This window comes from Ictalurus furcatus, chromosome 2, assembly GCF_023375685.1.
Source record: "Ictalurus furcatus strain D&B chromosome 2, Billie_1.0, whole genome shotgun sequence".
Lineage (NCBI taxonomy): Eukaryota > Metazoa > Chordata > Actinopteri > Siluriformes > Ictaluridae > Ictalurus > Ictalurus furcatus.
This window is the reverse complement of record NC_071256.1, coordinates 17,112,378-17,131,522: the sequence shown is the minus strand read 5'-3', so window position 1 is coordinate 17,131,522 and position 19,145 is coordinate 17,112,378. Positions and strand designations below refer to the sequence as shown.

The following is a 19,145-nucleotide window of genomic DNA, read 5'->3' as shown; positions in this document are numbered from 1 at the left end:
CTCTCTCCTGCAGCGGCGCACGAGCAGATGTTTGCCGAGCTAAACAAACGCACAGGGTTTTTTCCCCCTTTACATTAAAATCCGTTACCGGATGCGTGTTTTTTAAAATTTCAAGCAACACAACCCTGGACATTTTAGTTCAGTGTGTGTGTGTGTGTGTGTGTGTGTGTGTTTCCCTTTGCTCTGAAAGTTGAGAGAGGTTTATTTGATGGTTTATTCGCCGCACGCGCACCTGCGATACGATGCTGTAACGTGCCGTCTGTGAGCAGCGCGAGCGGCACTGCCACACACACACATACAGAGAGAGAGAGAGAGGGGGGGGGGGGGGGAGGAGAAGGAGGAAGAGGAGGAGGCGCGCTAAAGGACGAAGAGGAGTGAGTAACGAAGGAAAGGAGAGGAGGGAGGGAGGAGATCGGATGCAGTAGCGCCGCCACTCCGAGTCCAAACTCTGCGCACGCGATACACTCAAAGCTCCACGCGCTGCTAGGAAGGAAAGACGCACGCTCGCTCGCTCGCACCCAGACTTTTCATTTTTTATTCATCCTTAGGTATATTTTGAATACAAGAAAGAGGGATAAGAAGAAGAAGAAGAAGGCGACGATGCAGTTTCACCCGCGTCCCTTTGTGCGCTGGAGAGCCGCGCAGATTCTCGCCTCGGTTTGTCTTCTGTCCTTTGGATTCACCTGCACCGGTGAGTCGCTCGGGTTATTTCATTCTGCCCGTGTGTGTGTGTGTGTGTGTGTGTGTGGGTTGATGCGTTTTTTTTTTGTTGTTTTTTTTTTTTTTTACCTCACTCCTCTTTCATCAAGAGGACTCACGAGGACTGAGAATAAATAGCAGTGTCCCTGTGCGCAGACCTAGTTTTATGCATCCAGGGGTGAAAAAGAAAAAAGAAAAAAAAAACCCTGCGCGTGAGCCGTGTTGTGTTGAGCATGTCAGTACGCACCGTGCACGAGTTTATTATGCACACCTCTGATACTCATATAAAGCACGACCACGAGCAAGTTTAAGCTATAGTGCAACCACGAGGCGATGGCACATGATGCGTGGACGTGCACGCGGACAGAAGAAAGCGCGCGCGAGCGAGGATGTGAAGATGTCGCGGTCTAATTAAGAGCAGTGCTTGAAATGGGTCAGCTGCTGGACCCCGGGACCTCAGGACTCCCCCCTTTTCCCACAAACCCACCTACCTCTGTGCGCTAAAGCAGGATCAGCACGGGCTGCGTGGCGCGTGCAGTGCCGCGTTTGCGTTTGCTTCGTCCGTTCTTGCTGCATTGGCAGGATCATGCTGACAGGTTGGCCGAGTAAGCTGGCTGACTGGCCGCGGTGTGAGCCCTGGCTTCAGCAAGTTGCACAAGGAGACGGCTCATAAAGAGGTGTTAAAAAGGACGGAGGCTGGATTTTCTTCAAGCTGTGCAAAGTCTCCAGATGTCACCTAATGTACAGACAGTCCTGTTTGCTGACTTCAATGCTCTACAACAGTGGTTCTGTTTCATCCACAAGTTATCTGTATTAGATTCATCACTGAGGTCTTATCGACTAGATTTTAACCGCCATGCGCAGAAATCTGCCAGCTGTCCAGATGTTGAATACAGTCCTAGTGGAAGTGCTGTGAAGTCTATCCAAGGCATCTATGATTTATTTATTATCAAATTTAGTTACAGCTATAGAAATCATCATCATCATCATCATCATCATCATCATCATCACTGTTATTATACTGTTTGTACTACTGAGATCTTGGTATGCTGAATCAAAGGGATTTCTCATCAAACTGTATCAAGGCTCCACCTCTAGTATGTATCTTTCATAACAACACACCTATAAAAGTTCATTAAAGGTGCAGCATGTGCGCACCAAAGTCAAAGAAACCTTCAAAAGGTTGATGGTACCATCAGGAGAAGTACTGTTTGTGTAAATAACTTTATTTGCTTAGTAAACAAGTCTATTAAATATTTTGACATCTATGAGAGGAAAGTTCAGGAATAATAATAATAATAATAATAATAATAATAATAATATAAAACACTGTTGTGTGGATGGAATGAACAGACAGAACTTGATATTATGTTGTTTGTTATATATGAATAAATCTGTCTGAGAGGCCTCCTGGATATTAAAAAGTTGCTCTAAAACATCCTGTTGAGCCACTTCACAATTAGGTTGGTGTGTTAGAGCATGGAAATGATCAAAATGTGTTTGTGAGGTACAGTCTACACAGCAAAATCCACAGTGTTGATTTAACACCCAGAGTGTTGAATTTACACCCTACAGTGTTTATATAAGTCCATTGGACACCAATGAACACTCTGGGTGTTAATTCAACACTAGAGATTTTACTGTGTAGGAACCAAAAAGTGTACAAAATGAGTATAATTGTAAATGAACAAGATACATAAAGGACAACTGAGGCCATTTGAACCATATGGAATAATCAAACCTGTAGAGCGCCTAGTTTGTTTGACTACTTGGGCATAACTTTGGACTTAACTTCCTTTCAAATGAAATCGCACGACTGAGATTTCCTCTAGCCGCTAGCTTCACTCCTGGGCTAATTGAAACGGGTGATTTAATTCTGCCTCTGCGTAATCCTTGTCGACACAAGCGGCGCTTAATGTAGACATAGACTCCAAAGCTTGAGACCAGTGCACACGATAAAGAATGCATGAAGAGCTTTTCTTGTAAAGCTGTAATGAAGAAGAAGGGCTTTGGTGCAAGGAGGTTAAATGCGCCTATAGACCCTTTTGGGTTTGTTGTTGTTGTTGTTGTTGTTGTTGTTGTTTAAAGTTAGTGATAGTTGGTCTGAAGCGATGGATGCATTTTTTTCTGTGATGTCATATTAAACTGGGGGGAAAAAAATTACTAAATGATACTTTCCTTGTTGTACTCTCAATAATACATTGTATGTATCTTTAATACGTGTCTTTCACATGGAAACTTGGATGATCTGTAGTGTATCTTACCTGCCTTGTAGTTCATTTTAAGAGTAACCTACACACACAGGTAAGAATGTACCTTTGAGGTGTAACCACCTGAAAGAACCCCAAGGAAAGATCCAGTTTAGTACCCTTCATTTCTGAGAGAGAGAGAGAGAGAGAGAGATCAATATTGTTTTTCTGAGTATTCTCAGATCTCTGATATTGGTATATTAATAATGGAAAATAGGCTCATATCCCTTCTTCCCCCCCTTAGATATGAAATCTGCTGCACAATTAAACACCTCAGGGAGTGCATAAGGTCAGATCATAACCTCAAATAATAAGCTCAACATTTTGAAGAAAAAAAAGAGAGAGAGAGAAATAGTGATAGCTCCTGAGTCAGAGCTGGAGTTGGTTGTCTGACTCTTCACACACACAGTCATCAATTTTGTATAATATGACCAAGGGGCAAAATTGACCGTGTTGCTTTGAAAGACGTCCATACTGTAGCGCTGCTGGTGTTAATGAAGTCATCGGCCTGGGAGTTTTCTAGCCGAGTGGGAAAAGGCATACACGCCACACACTCACACACATAAAACACACACACACACACACACACACACCCCTCGCTTTGGCATCATTTCACACTTCATTTGCATGACGCTGGCTGGCCACAGTAAAGCTTCCTTGGACGAAAACATGTTTGAGGGCCTTTTTCCTCCTGCATTAATTAGCGAATAATTATGAATACATTAAACAACGAGTCATGCTTCTGGGACTCCGAGTACATTTTGGAGTGAGTGAGTGTGTTGGTGTTTTTGCTTTCGTACGTCCGGCACGTCATTTGAATCAGCGATCTTAGGGTTTCTAGTTGAAGCGTAACAAAATCCTGAGATTTCTCACTTTGCTCTGGCTTCAAACAGCCAACTCGTTACAGGTATGATATGAAATGAATCAGAAGCGTGCCTTCGTAGAGGGAAATATGCCGAAGTGGCTTTTTTTTCCGAGGGCGTTAAAGACTTTAGAGGGAAATCTAAAAAAAAGGTCGAGTCACCAGTCTTCATTACAGATGAGAGGGGCGGAGTGGACGAGCGACATTTCTCCAACTCTCTGTTCCTGCCCTGACAGGAGGAAGACCTTCTGGATGAATGCTAACAAGGAGCTCTCAGAGAGAAGGAGAAGAAGTAGACACGAGAGCGAGAGAGTCAGGGGCTGTTTGTCACAGGCTCTTGCTTTGTTCCCTGGTGGAGATGAGATACGCCTGTCTGTCATGTTCCCTTTAGTTAAGGGCATACAATCATAGCCACAATCTCAATCCCAATCGGATCTTGAGCATTCCTATCCGACTGAAACAGTAGGTTGGTATCAGATCAGACTTGTGACACGGATTCAAGTCTAGAAGTTGAGTCAGGATAATTTTTTTCCATCTTTCATCTTACATTTCTTTTAATCGATAGGGGTTTATCGCAGAGGCACACCGCCCCTCTCACGTGCCATCACACGACATCAACCAGCCTTCAGATGAACTCTGACTGGTTGGACTTGCGGTGTTCGCTGTTGCGTAGCAACGTGACATGATGAGATGTCATGACCACGGATTTTAGAATCGCATTGTTCCAAATAAACAATAACAGTGTATCCAGTAACATTTTAATTAAACAGTAAAGTGTAATCAATACAATTCTACAGAACTTTCCATCTGTTATAGACTTGCGGCGTGCTCGTGCATCCCCGACCACTTTTTGAAAGCTTAGCGCATTAAAAATTTTTATATATCTTACGACAAAAACTGACAAACGTTCTAACAGTCATGATGCGTAAACAAAGTTACACCCACATTGCTTTCTATTTATTATTCCTTCAATGAGACGTGCAGCTCTGTTTGGTTTTTTGTTGTTGTTTTTTTTAGATACTGCTCTTGTTTGCGTTCTGTTCGTGCGACCCCACCCCTAAAGTTCACGCTCACCTCACGTCGCAATAGTATAAACCATCCCTGACAAAATGGCGTCTTCGGTTATTCATATATCCATGCAAAGTTCTGCAAGTGTTTCCACCGCACTCTTAGGCCCTCGTCATGGAGTCCCTGCGCAACAAGAGCAGGCGGGAAAAGCCACCATTAGCATAATTTATTGGCTTACGATGCCTCGTGGTCAAAAGAGCTCAACTCCCCTGCATCCCAAAGCTAATGCATGGCAAATGATTAGCGTGTGCCGTGCTATGAGTTTTCGAGGCGATGTTAATTTCATCTAGAGGAAAAAAAAAGCAAGGTTTTTTTTTTGGTTCCCCCAAGTCACGTGCAGTGAATTCAAATGATGCATGCAAAGCGCAGACTGGTGCTGATGGGGGCAAAAAATATTCGCTATATAATTATTTATTTCTACACCATTGAATTAGCATGATGTTTAACAGTCAGAAGTATCAAGCAAGAGGGAAATTAGACTTTGGAAAAAAATAAAATAAGAGCGATGGGGAAGAAAGGGTTTATCAGGTCCCCCCACCCCCTCCCTCTCCTGAGGGGCTTGGGTTATTTAATATTTTGTCGAGCGCTCGGAATTGGAATTTTACTCAATCATGGAATAAACTAGACATAATGCAATTTAACCTTATAGAGCAGTTTCATAACAAACGCTAATCTATTAATTTATCAGTCCCACTGGCAGTGCGGGGTACATTTCTTGCATATGAGCAGCATGCGTATGCTTACGCGTATTCATTTGCTTGATTCACGGTGTGCAATGTGAAAAAGGTAAACAAGTTGATGGGTTACAAATAGATGGCAAATTCCTTATTTTGTGCATGGTTTAATGCATGTGACATCTCCTGGGGGGCGGGGGGGGGGGGGGGGGGTTAATAACACGGGTAGTTTGTTCTTGAGTTTTGTGCCAGATTTTGTGATGCTCTGATGCACTCTACGCCAACGATCTACACTTTCATCATTCCTGACGAGTTGACCTTGAGCTGCACACTTCACACACTCCTTCAGTATCTCGCAGAGATAAAACTACATTTCCCAAGGTGCCTTTGTAAGCCTCGGTTCCACGCATGTTTTGTAGATATAAGAGCGATGATATACGTGCGAACCATCTGCCAGAACGCTCTTCGCTGCCCTTTTTTCTCTCTGCCCCAGCACACTCCAGCTTTGCTTAGCTGTTTTGTTTTTTCCCCCTACCACAGCTCCACAGGGTTCGAAAAACGAAGAAAAACGTGCATAAAGATGAAAAATGCACAATGGCACTCCATCTGTGGGGCCTCCCTGCAGTGTGTTTAAGGATGTTTGGGCATCCGTGGCATTCTCCTGTGATCAATACGCGTCTGACTGTTTAATTGGTCATCAGTCAATGACAGGGAGGTGTGTTTAAACCCGGAGGTGCTTAATCCTGGCTTATTACGCCTCTCCTCTGGGCCGCTTTGGAGACGATGCGTGTTTCCAGACGGCTTACTAAGCAACGGCGTTTGCATGCTAAGCTCTGGGAGTTACTGAGGGAAGGCTGCCACTAGGGAGCTCCATCTTGACTTCTCACTTCAGATTAGCCAAAAAGGAAGAAAAACTATCATGGTGGGCCAGAGTGGTTGAGGGTTTTATGTTTCCCTGCTCCATCACACCTGGTTCAGCTCATTAGTTAATGATCATGTTAAATGAGGTGTGTTGAAGCAGGGAAAAACCCCTGAAAATCCTCTGGAAATGCAAGGTCTGAGCACTTGGCCTTAAAGTGTTTAGATCACATTTAGCTGCTTGAACTTTCATAATGTGAGGTGTTTTCTGTAGGACAGAATGTTTACTGGTCCTTTTATTTTTCTATGAGCTTGACCTCACACACACCTTTTTTTATACAAACTCAAGAGCCACTTCTACCAATGTAGAAGTGTTGCCTGGTGGGCGTATGAGACATAAACGTTGTGGAAGACCATCTCAGGTGCATGAAAGCTCAAATGTGCTGTCCAGTCCCATGTTTTCATCACCTGGAAACCTATAGTAATTAGAATAGCTTAAGCTAGGCTAGTGACTAGGCTAAAATGCTAACTGAAGTAATGAAGTTAAGTATGGTGAGCTATATATATATAAGAATAAACCCAGATATATTATGGCTAGTTGAGAAAATTTCCCACGTAATCAGTTACTTGTATTTACACAATTTTCATCCAACACGTTTTCAATTTTTTTTAAAAATCTGTTTGACCTTTATGCTCTTGTGCATGAATCTCTGGACCCTCCTCATCGCCTGCTTTTCGGAAGCAATCAGCTGAGCCGATCGTAATTCCGACATCGCTCGCTCATAATCACAATGGCAAACACCATTATAAAGCCACCATTCAATATGCCAGACTGCTGAATATTAAAGCGTCCGGTTCTCATCATTTCTTCTCGTCTTGTCTCCTTCACACCCCTGACGGTGAGACTGGATTTACCTTTCCTCCTAAGGCTTTATCAGACTTTTCCTTTGGATTGATTGCGGAATTTAAATGTTATTTTCCCTCCTGTCCTGAATGGCTATTTGCGGTTGTTTAGCAATTCAAGCCATCAGTAGTGTGTAATGTAATCCAACCCATTAGAACAGGAAGACGTCTTTGACGTGTTAAAACGATGGCCGTGTCCCAAATTCACGTACTTACGCACTATCCGAGACAATTTTGAAAAAGTGCACCACGTCTGGGGTTGAGTCACTTGAAAAATACCAGCACACAGATTGCTGCGTAATGGTCGAGCAAGCATCACTTTAAACTTTCTCTCTCTCTCTCTCTCTCTCTCTCTCTCTCTCTAGCAGTACACTTTATGGTGCTTTTGGGAAATTGAGCTTTGTTTTTTTTAAAGTCACTAAATGTAAAGGAGAATTTGATTTGAATTTAATATCACAGGGAAATTTATTTCCCTTCACTTAATTTTGTCACTATGTATTTTCTGTATGTATTTTTACAAAAATCATGATGTTGTGGCTTTTCAACAGTCCGAATTTAAAAGAAAATCAATGGAACGGGGAGTCGATGATGTTAAGAGCAAAAAGAATAAGTGTTTTGCACCAGATTCCTATGTGCCATTTTAGCAAGTCTATCATTAATGAATTATTACCCATTATAACAGGGGAAAAAAGTCTAAATGTGCTAAAAAAACTATCATTAACAAAAATCATTTATTATCAGAGGTTATTATTAAATAGACTTTTTTTTAATCATTTTTATAAGCACAATATGTGTTCCCACTAGCAAATATTTAGCTCACTATTGAAATCACTGCTAATTTAAACTGATTTTTTTTTATTGCAAGGAAAACAAAAAGACTTTTCTTTTATCTCATATAGTGTGCGCCTTATGTTATATTCCTGCAAATGTAGCTGGCTAACACTGTTTATGCGCAAACACAAGGCATTTTTGAAGGAAAAAGGCTTCTTTCAGGATGATGCTAGTGAGCTAGTCAGTAAAAAACCATACAGTATACAGAAGGTGCGATGGTAGTAAGCTAGTCTTCTAGCACTAGCTAGCTAGCTAGCTTAAAGACAAGGCTTTAATCATGATGAAAGGCATCTCTCAGACCTGTGGAGAGTTTATAAGCTAGTCATGGATCACTATGTGCCTATAAGACTGATGCTAGTAAGGTAGACTTCTAGCACTAGCTAGCTAGCTAGTTTAAAGCTAAGGCTTTATTAATCAAGAAAGACTTCTGTCAGACTTCTGCGAGAATGATGATAGTGAGCTAGTCAGTTAGCACTATGTGGCTAGCTCAAACATAAGGTTTTGTTCAACAGGGATTTGTTTTCTCAGAGCTGTGGAGCGTTTATAAGGTATTCACAGGTCTCTGTGTGTCTCTGTGAATGATGGTAGTGAGCTAGTCAACACTTGCTAGCTAATTTTTTTTCTAACTAGGTAAAGGAAGGGCATCTTTATAGGATATGTCTAAGCTGGCATATTATGTGTGTGTTTTAGATTTGACTGCCAATTACTATGATTTGCTAACAAAATAGCATTGACACGTATTATTCAGTATTCAGTTGCTGTTAATTGTACATTAAAAGCAAAGGTCTGGAGTTCATAGGGTTAATTGTACAGCCATTATCCCTACTATCTAAATGTCTTTAATAAGCATGTTCTGTGTCTCACGCGTGTGTATCCATGCATCCATATGCCGCCGTGCGTCTTAAGTGTTTTCCTCACCGTCTGTCCAAGAATTTAGAAAGCACCTTGGGCAGGCTCTGGCTGGCGCAGACTCTCTAATGACAAGGGTGTCTCGGGGAGGGCACGCTTTAGCGCAGCCAGCTCTCGTCCTCTTCAAGTGACAGAGCCGACAGCCAACGATGCCCGATGACCTTTCCTCGTTATGGCCATGTGTGTCCAAGCGCTAGCGCCTCGGGCTGGCAATTCAACTGAGTCAACATTGGGCGTGAGCCATGCGACACACACTGGGTGGGTGGGTGGGTGGGGGGGGGGGGGTTATAGGAGAGCCATTGCACAACATCTGCTGCCCCTATTTGAGAATGGGGGGGATACACATGGGTCTGTGTTCACATATTGAGAATCTTTACATCTTGCAGTTAATTATCTACTGTTGGATTGGTACATATTGCCTGGATTTAGTGTGTTACAATCCAAAAACACTAAAAGTTGATAGCAGGGCCATCCTTAGGTCACACCCTGTCGATGAAGCGCCATTGATTTCAGGTTCTCATACCGTGTTTCCTATGAACTGATTTCCTTATAGACCAAGAACTGCTTTAACACTGAATCTATACAGTCATTAACATGGGATCAGAACCACCATTAACTTTAATACTGACATACTGTAAGTGGTAGAAGAGGGAGAGAAAAATGGTGAACTGTCACTAAGACATACAGTCAGTTATAGAAGTATTGGCACCCTTGGTAATGGGTTCTGGGGAAAAAAATGTCTTTGTGGTTAATTAGTTTAACCTTGCAATTACAGTATATATGAAATCTAACCTTTAATTGCCATAGGTTTATTCTTGTCGTTATAAAACATTATAAAAACTTAAATCACAATTATTTGGGCTAATTCACCACAAAGATATAATTCCTATATATATAAGTTTTGAACCTAAATTTACCAAGGGTGCCAATAATTCTGCAGCTGGCTGTAAGCTACATCTAGAATTATGGTGTGATGGTATACTATATGATGTCATGATTAAGGAATCAGTTGTTGTTATTGTTGTTGTCATAAGTAATTATTGTTTAAGATAACGATGTCATAAAATGGACATGATGGATAACAATCGCAAATTTCATCAGCCGTACAATGCAGTGCGAGAGTTGAGGGTAAAATGAGGGTCAGCAAATATAGCGTTTCTTCATTTATTACAGCTTCGTTTGTTTGAACTTGATGAAATTTACGGCAGAACTTACCGCTCTGTATAAGATGGGGCGGAGCTTATTTCTGGGCCAGAAAAAAAGAAATGAAACAATGCTGAAAAGAAGAAACTTGGCAGATCTGTTGAATAAAAAAATATTGTGAATGACTTTTTCTTTCTATCTTTGAAGATATGTGATTAATATAGTAATAGGAACAGTTGTAAAATTGCAAACAGCAGCTTTAAGTAGAAAAAAGCCACATTCTAAGCATTTTGCATCTGTATGGTTGTTTTTTTTCTCCTTGATAGAGTATTTTGAGTAATTTTAATGTTAGTATTACAAGTACACTGGGAAGAAAATACAACTGCACCAAATTCAACCGTTGCCCTCATTTAACCTCCAGCTTTGGTGCCTGAAACATGAGACTGAATTGTTGTCTGCATTTGCTGTATTTATTGATGTGCAGTTCTTTCCCCAGGTAGTTTTGACACTACCACATTTACCGGAGGCTTTGTACAGAGAACAGTTTCAGTCTCAAAAGTGTTATAGCATTCAGATGAATCATGTTTTAACCATCGGAGTGTTCAGAATGATAGCAGCACTGCTGTTTCATTATAATATTGTAGTTGCGGCACTTGAGGGGAAAAAAAAAAGATTTGGATTCTTTAGCGTGAATGGGAAGCGGGCCAGTCGCTAGTGAAGAGCTAAATGACACCGACTGCAAATTGACGCATGTTGGCCTGTGCTAGTGCTAAATTCCTCCTCATCACATCTAATTACATGTGTGCTGATTGATATAGTGAATTAGAAGTAAAACATGCGCAGTATCCTCAGCGTAAATGGAGAAATGCTTTGCTTTTTTGTCGTTTCCTATTTAAACCGAAGCCTTTCGGGCATCAACGATGTTTACGAGCAGGATCATTTGAATAAATAAATGCTTTACAGCACATTTAGTTGACGTTACTGGACTCCTGTTTGGGGTTTTAGGCAATCTGATGTGCCATTTACATATATTCACTTGGCAAACGCTGTTATCCAAAGCAACTTGGATGTGTTTCCAGTTCAGGAAGAGTGTGACATGGTTGTAGCTACAATATACTATACAATACATGCAGATAGAAGTAGATCAATTACAATGTATTTCCAATTAAAGATGCAGTGTGCAGTAAAAAAAAAATATATCCATAACAATCATAGCACTGCAAAGATACTTAGAAGCACTGTGATTCACAATGTTTTTTGTTTTGTTTTTTGTTTTTTATGGTTACTTCCTTCATTTTAGGGTTCTGTTAATGTTTTATCTGGCCCAGAAATAAGTTCCATCAGATACAGCAGAGCTGCTCTCTTTCATCTCTCTTTTGAAATGCACAAGAAACAAACAACAAAAAATCTAGCTGGTCATGTTGCACAGAAACCGCTTTACTAAACTTAGAACAATACAGTTCTAACAGAGTTCTAATAGAGAACTCTAACAGAGAACTCTAATAGAGTTCTAACTTAGAACAGTAGAGTTCTATTCTCAGCTGTAGGCACTTTGCTGGCTGTAAGCTTCAGAATCTTGAAGCAATCTGATTGGTTCTACTCACTTCTGTGTACCGGATTCTAGCGAGAAAACTCATTTTTATGCAGCTACACGCTCTAAATGGAGTCCTGTCCTAATATAGAAGCATGTTAAAGAGTTTTTATTTGAAGAAATTACTAGCGAGTAAATAAGAAAACCTTCACTGGTTGGTCATTAGCATTGTCAATCAAATTGCATCGTTTGGTTAAAGTAGGCGGTTCTTGGCCAGGTTTACTGATGTATAGAAGAACCAGACTCTGTAGGAAATGTTAGCATCTGGTTGACATGAGTACACTGTGTAACACTGCTTTCACCTTTCACCTGTTTTCACATGCCTAGATTTTACACAAAAAAAAGCATCCAGGATAAAAAAATATCCTTTTTTAGTCAATAATCAAAACAATAAGCTGCACCTTTAAGCTACATTATGTGGATAAGGAATCCTTTAAATGCTTATAAACATGTTTTTGCTCTCAGAAACAATCTTGTTGCCTATAAACATATCCTGTTTTCATGGGGTACAAATATGTGGTTGTACAAATGTGAAATCCCTTTTTGTCATCCATTATCATTGAAAGAAAAAAAACCCCACTAAGAACTTTCACAACTGCAAGAAACACGCATTAAGATCAAGACATGTTCAGGAGAGAGCAGCATCCCGAGATGCTTCTCGCAAGACTTATCATTACTGTTTAATGCAATCCGAGCCATTAGAACCGGAAAAAGGGGGTCTGTAATGTGTTAAATACTATAATTAGCTGAAACAATTAGCTGATATCTGTCAGTGTTATTAGAGGTAAACGGTACAGAGGCTGCAGTTTATTTATCCCGCAGTATTCTGTTCTAAATTCATCACCACGTCCAGCTCCACACACACACACACATACACACACGTACGCACACACACACACATGCACACAAGCTCTTTATTATAGAGCGGATGGATCCCTGTATAGATTTTTGGCTGAGCTAAGAGGGAATGGGTAACAGATTCGTGAGCTAGCGAGCTGAGATCTTATCTCCTTTATTGAATACATGAGAGCTTCAGAGTCTAAAGATAATCAATAGGCGAGGCATCACCATCCTGCCTGACCCGAGACCCTGAGTGTACAGTGTGACAATACGTGCATGGAGGAATTTATCCTGCGCTAATACAAGACGTGTGTGTGTATATGTGTGTGTAAGTCCCATTATGGTTGATGTAGTCACAAATGTAATTTGTGTCAGTATTGGCGTGAAATAGCAAGCATTTCCCATCTGCCCACGTCGCATACGTAGTAAAATAAAACACTCACTCAGTTCATATTCAGAGATGTTCTCATTATAATGCCTTATGGAAAATTCCATTGGTGCTCAATGGGAGTTCATTGGTCACCATGGAAACTATGTAAACTCATAGGCACCCCCCTATGGCTGGCAGCGCTGTGCTGCATTCTTGGAAAATAATTGGGTCGATTTGAAAAGCCATAAAATTCTAGTACTGAAACTGGAACTTGTATCATAAAGGTGATTGAATGCATTCTCAAATCTGATTGGTCAGAAGGTGTTGGTTCATTGTTCATTTTCTACTAGTAGTTCCATTCCAGTTGCACTGGGTTATAATAAGGCATTCCTTCTACAACCTTTGCGTTTCTATAGTAACAGCTTATTCGCTGGGACTTGAATGCCGGATGATGGATGTAATCTAAGTCTAATAATAAAATGATTTTTTTTTAATGTGTTGATATTTAGCATATCAAAACATAATTGTTGCTATGGTGACATTGTCTGTAACATTTTTTTTGGAAGGAGTCTCCAGTGTCAGTGCATTGTAAGAGTCACTTTTTTAGTCATATTTAAGAGAAAGTGAAAGTGAATGAAGGACTGTTTATAGCTGACTTCATTTAAACAGGAACTTGTTCCATAGACATTCAGCGACATTAAATGTAGTTATAAATGGATAAAAATGAAGTTGTTGTTTAATAAATAAGAAATTGTTAGTGTTGGAAAATTGCTATGGTATGAAAGGAATAAAACGCTTTCTTTTTTATGATTAAATTGACGAATTGTACCAAGTAAAAAAGTCATGTGCAAAAGTTTGCATCCCCCATGGTTTCTGGGTGAATTAAAAAAAAAAAGATAATTTATCTCTATAATTAATCTGGTGTATTCTGCAACAGCTCTTTGATTCTTTCATTTAATATTTCATTTTGTATTTTAACAACCTCTGCACCATGGCTCTCCATTTAGTCCGGCTTCAGTTTATTTCTCAGACACTACTCAGTAATAGAAGAGCAAACTAAGAAGAACTAACAGTGTAGGTTTAAAGGTGTATGAAAATATGAAATGCCCATGTAAATTTCACAAAAAAATAAATAAATAAAACTGCAGACATGGCCTGAAATAAAAGCTTTTCTGTGACTCCTGTAAAGATTCGCATCTATTTTTTAATCTCTGACCTCTGAATCTCTGAATGTAGTAGTGAGAATCCGTTCTGCGCATTCAGAGATACTTTTGAGCTGAACCCACAGTCACAGATCCGACTCGCTGCTTCTGCATCCCCCTTAGGTCAGCCGAAAAAATGTATGGATGCTGTCCTCGGCTGCGGGAAAAAAAAAAGGAAAAAAGTCCCTGTTCGCAGATTTCAGCACGCTGCGCCCCGGAGGCTTAAACGTCGGTCCAATTTAAATTTCCACCGGAGACTTTCAGCATCTGAAAAGCCTATTTCTGGCCGAGAGCCGTGTCTGTTGAGTCCCTGCGAATCATCCGAGTGCTCGCTTGGATGACACTCTGTATCGAGGCCCTGACTCGCCACGGTTATACGAGATCCCATCGCAGTGTAGGGGCTTTTCACCGGTGCAGCTCATGTTCGACACAGAGGACAGCTCATTACAGAAAAAGCATGGCAATTCATCACGTTAAATTTCACCCAGTTACATTTTGAGCTTTTGAACAGTAAACAGCTCAGGGTGCGGACTGACAGAGCGCCAAATGGCAGGTTGTGCGTTGCTCAGGTGGAAGATTGGATTAAATCAGCTTTCTTGTTCGACTGCGTGTAAACTTGCGTCTGCGTGGATGAGAAAGGAATCGATCTGCATAAATTTGTTTTTATGAACGATATTTACACGTGACAAAATATATAAATAACAACGAACTGTGTACATCTCTCTGGGGCTAGAAGAGTGTTGGGCTTTGCAAAGAATTTTCCCAACAATCATCTCTCAGAGTGCTTCTTTATTTACTGTTTACTGAAAAAAAAAAAAGTTTAACGCTTAAACATTGCTTTATTGTACATTTTACATTAATGTATCAGACTTTTTTATTTGACTGCCTCGAAATTGATGTATGGTTTAGTTTTTGTCCCATTGGAGTTGCCATCTTTAGTGTGTAGTTATATAATGTAGCTTATTAATGTTCTAATAAACTTTGGTTTGATATAATAATGATCATTTTCACCAGCACAGCAAACAAATTATAGTGGAGTGGCCAAATAAACTCTATAATAGCTACTGTAAAAACATATTACAGCTAGGTTAAGCTCAAAATGTTCGAATATTCACTGTATGCTAAAAATGCAGCTTAGTTCAGATATTACAGTTGGGTAATCAGTTGAATAATATCAGTTCTTCTTAAAATGTTAATGTTATCCAGTAGATTTAACCAACTGTTAAGTGATCTAAAGCAAATTCTACTATAATTTAATTTGAAAGTGGAGAAGTGGTACTTTGGAGAGAGCAGCCATGTTGATATGATGTCAAATGTTATACAAAGAGATGAGGACTCTTTTCCAACTTCCTGAGTAGGAATTCCAACTTTTTTTTTTCATAGTCAGAAATTACTCAAAGTTTTCACTTTCTAGAAGTAATAAGAATTTTGCTCTCTTTCGAATTGAACCTCCATAACAAAAGTACAAAGTTTGACCAATCTTTTAACTTTTTTTAACTCTTTTTTTTCTTGAGAAGAAGTGACCCATTATATTCATTAAATTATAAGTTAATACATAGAAGTGTGGGCTAAATTGTGGCTTTTCAAAAGAAAACCACTTAGATTTTTTCATTTAAAATAAAAAGAGAGAAAAGATGACTCATTAATGAATGTGACTTCCCCGCTATTTGTACTTTCACTTCCCGGGGATTTGTGCTTATAAGGCTTTTTATTATTTTTTAAAACTGGTTTTCATTACAAATGGTTTCTGAGTAGCAACACTGTCTGTCCTATATGTTAAGCTATAACATTGGCAGAAGTCTCAAGAGTTCTGTATATTTATTTGTGTATAAAAAAAAAAAAAAGATCATGACTCATATGTTTTTGACAATACTAATGAATAATTATAGCTGCAATTATGGGGCCAAGCACTTACCCTCTAGCAATGGAGGAAGATCAGAAGCTATTGGGATCATGAGTGCTTGTTAATAAAGAGGATATATTATATTTGAAGGCAAACCATGAAACTGGTGCTAAGATATTGCTTCACATTCTGTTTTTAAAAGCTTTCCTAAGTTGCAAATGAACTCGAAGCTTGTTGGTTAATTTTCGGCAGTCCATACAGGATTTTGGAGAGGTTTCTCTGTTTTTGTTATTGTTGCATCCAAAAAGTGCTTGATTTGCTGAGTTTTTTTGTGCTTTTTTTTTTGCAGAAAACTACTTGAATTGGTCGTTCACAGTGATGCATGTTGGTAACTGAAACTTTTTAGCTGTACTTATGTTGGATGCACATGAATCGAAGAGGGCTTTGGCTGAATGTATGTTGTGCTGAGGTCACATGATGCGTCTTAGCCCAAATCTGGAAAAAATCAGCGGTAATTTTGAAAAATGGCTCACTTCCTGTTTGGCGATTCGTTTGCGTGTTATGAATCTGAGAAAGAAGTTTTGTTCGAGTTGGTCTCATGATGCCGTGTGCCAAATTTCGGGATGATTGGACAATCATCAAAACACATTAATGGCAGAAATTCCATGGTGCAAATTAACATGATGGTATCCACTGAAGTCGGCCTGATCCAAAGCGTCAGAGGAAAGTGAAAAGAAAAGTGCTGTACAGCGGAGCATAACACCTTTACGACATAAATCATTGTTTGTTTGTTTTTTTATCTCAAACGATAATAAATTTGCCTTGTTGTAGAAGAGAATATCGTATTCAGTCGATATTTTTGTGTCTTTGATTTATCTGTTAGAGTACGAGCTCCGAGCTGCAGCATGTCCTTTACGCATATTTGCATTGTTTCATGTTATTTTCCAGCCATGAACCTCAAACATCCTCTTTGAAGGTCCCAAAGTCTAAAAATCCCACACCAGGATGAAAAAAGGGTTTGTATCAATCATTCAAGGTTCAAAGGATACAAAAGAAAAGAGAGACGCACACACTCGTATACACACACAGACATCCTCGTAGAGTCTAGCATCCTCATTTCACAAATGGCTTCAGATCCCCTACAGGTCCTCTGTGTAGCCTGTCAAAGCTCCAGTGTTCCTTTAACTGGCATGTCTTACCTTTCAGTTTCTATTACGCTAATCAATGGCGTACATTAGTCGTCCTCTTGCATTAGATGCGGCCAGGTTCTGAAAGAGCTGAAGAGGAGAAAGACAGAGAGAAAAACAGGCAGCGAGACACAGAGAGGGGGTGGAGGGATGTCTTCCTTTTGTCCCCTTTTATTGGTTTGTGTCTTTTCTGCTTTTCTGCTTTTTCTGCTTTTTTCCAAATAAAAAAACAAAAACCTGACAGCACGGTTTGTGTAGAAGAGCATGCTTTTCTCCATATGTTTCCTCTCTTATTGCATTATGGAAATAAATAGCTGTGTGTTCTGATATAGTGCAAGAATGACCCTGGGCAAAAACTTCAAAAACCAAATTGGTGGAAGCAGGCTCGGTTATTATAGATTACCAGTAGAGACCCACAGGGACCATTACAGTTTCCATTAAAACCAATGCAAATCCCATTATAGCCATTAAACCATTACAAATTCTATGAGGGTTTCTATTGGGTTTTTTTTCAACAGAGAAGGTAAGTTTAGAAAATAAAATTGGTCAAAACCAGAATTTTCATATTTTGTTTGCCAGCATTCAGCTACAGTGACATCCCAAGGATTCTCCAAGACCGCAAATATATTTTTTAAATTAGTTTGACGGGATTGGAATGGAAGATGGCAGTGTTACAAAGATTTGTATTTTATTTATTTTTTTTAATCAGTGGATGTCACCCCACTTTCTGCCGTTGAGACATATTAAAAGTCTCGCCCCACGTGACGACAGCGTTTCAATATCCGTTTTCAGTCTCTCATGACAGCGTCTTCCGCGTGCCCAGCGCACATGCAATTCAACGCTCGGTTCAATTTTCCGCTGCTCAGACACCACTGCCGTTACGTTCTATTCCTGTCCACCGTTCTGTACGGAGGTGTTATTTGACAACGCGCTAATGAAAGCCCGAGATGTTTAATATATGCTATCGACCTTTTCCCAGGCTGTGTAGTTGCTGTCTTATCATATTAGCCAGCCGCCATGCTGGAACGCCTGCATGCTTTTCACTTGGCCTTAATTTCCTTCACAATGGCAATGTGAATGTGAATGGCAAAAAAAATATTCTTTTTTTTTTCCCAAGCGCCATTCCTTTAATTTTGTTCAAATTCTTTCTTGACAAGTGAAGCATCACTATCTGGCATGTCATGACTCTGTGTGTGTGTGAGAGAGAGAAGCTCGCTTTAAGCAGCAGGATGATCGCAGGCACACGGCAGCTCCCACCCCCCCACCCCCACCCCCCACATATCACTCGTCTCTAAGGCTCGGTCATGCAATTAGCTGTCCTGCTTTCACAGAGCCAGAAACAAAGGTATGTCCTAAGAGGCACAGGGATGTCAGAGACGTCTGGTGACACACTCATGGCCCCTGGGCTGCACTCTTGACTGGAGGAGTCGCTCGCTGTCAGTCCTCATCACTGTCTAGCACACCGTTAATGGCATCTCCAAACAGGAAGAGAGGCTACGTTCGGCTAGGAAATCACACAGATCCTCTCCTTTTCGTTTTGGGCTCACGGGCAAAAAGGTTAGGCCTTAGCCACAGAGAAGAAACAGAGAGACAAGAGATGGAGAAAGAAAGAACGAAAGAACGTAGGGATTTGAGGCTTAAGGGTAAGCCACTAATTCCCCCTGCAAAACGTCCGAGAGCTTCATTAGCTGAACGTGCAGAAATGAGCACACTCAAACAGGGAATTTGATCTCTTCCAGCATCTTGTGAACCACTTTGTAAAAACCGCACAGCTATATTTTTGGACTCGGGGCAAACGGAGGAACGTCTGAGGTGTTTCGTGTAAGACGGTAAGCTGAGCTGGATTTTTCCTGAAAGCTTTCTGAGCTAATATCAGGAATGAACTGAAGTCCTGTCATCAGAAAACTCCTAAACTC

At 40.4% G+C, this 19,145-nt stretch overlaps 1 protein-coding gene across 4 annotated transcripts in view; it reads left to right on the top strand.

Annotated features, from left to right (window-relative positions):
* The first annotated feature begins 326 nt into the window (after nt 1-326).
* Nucleotides 327-19,145, top strand: part of unc5a (unc-5 netrin receptor A) — a 225,751-nt gene continuing 206,932 nt past the window's right edge. For all 4 annotated transcript variants that reach the window (XM_053651214.1, XM_053651207.1, XM_053651198.1 and 1 more), the window contains exon 1: nt 327-691. In XM_053651214.1, coding sequence (XP_053507189.1) covers nt 601-691 — 91 coding nt within the window. In that variant the 5' untranslated portion in view covers nt 327-600. The remainder of the gene's footprint in view (nt 692-19,145) is intronic.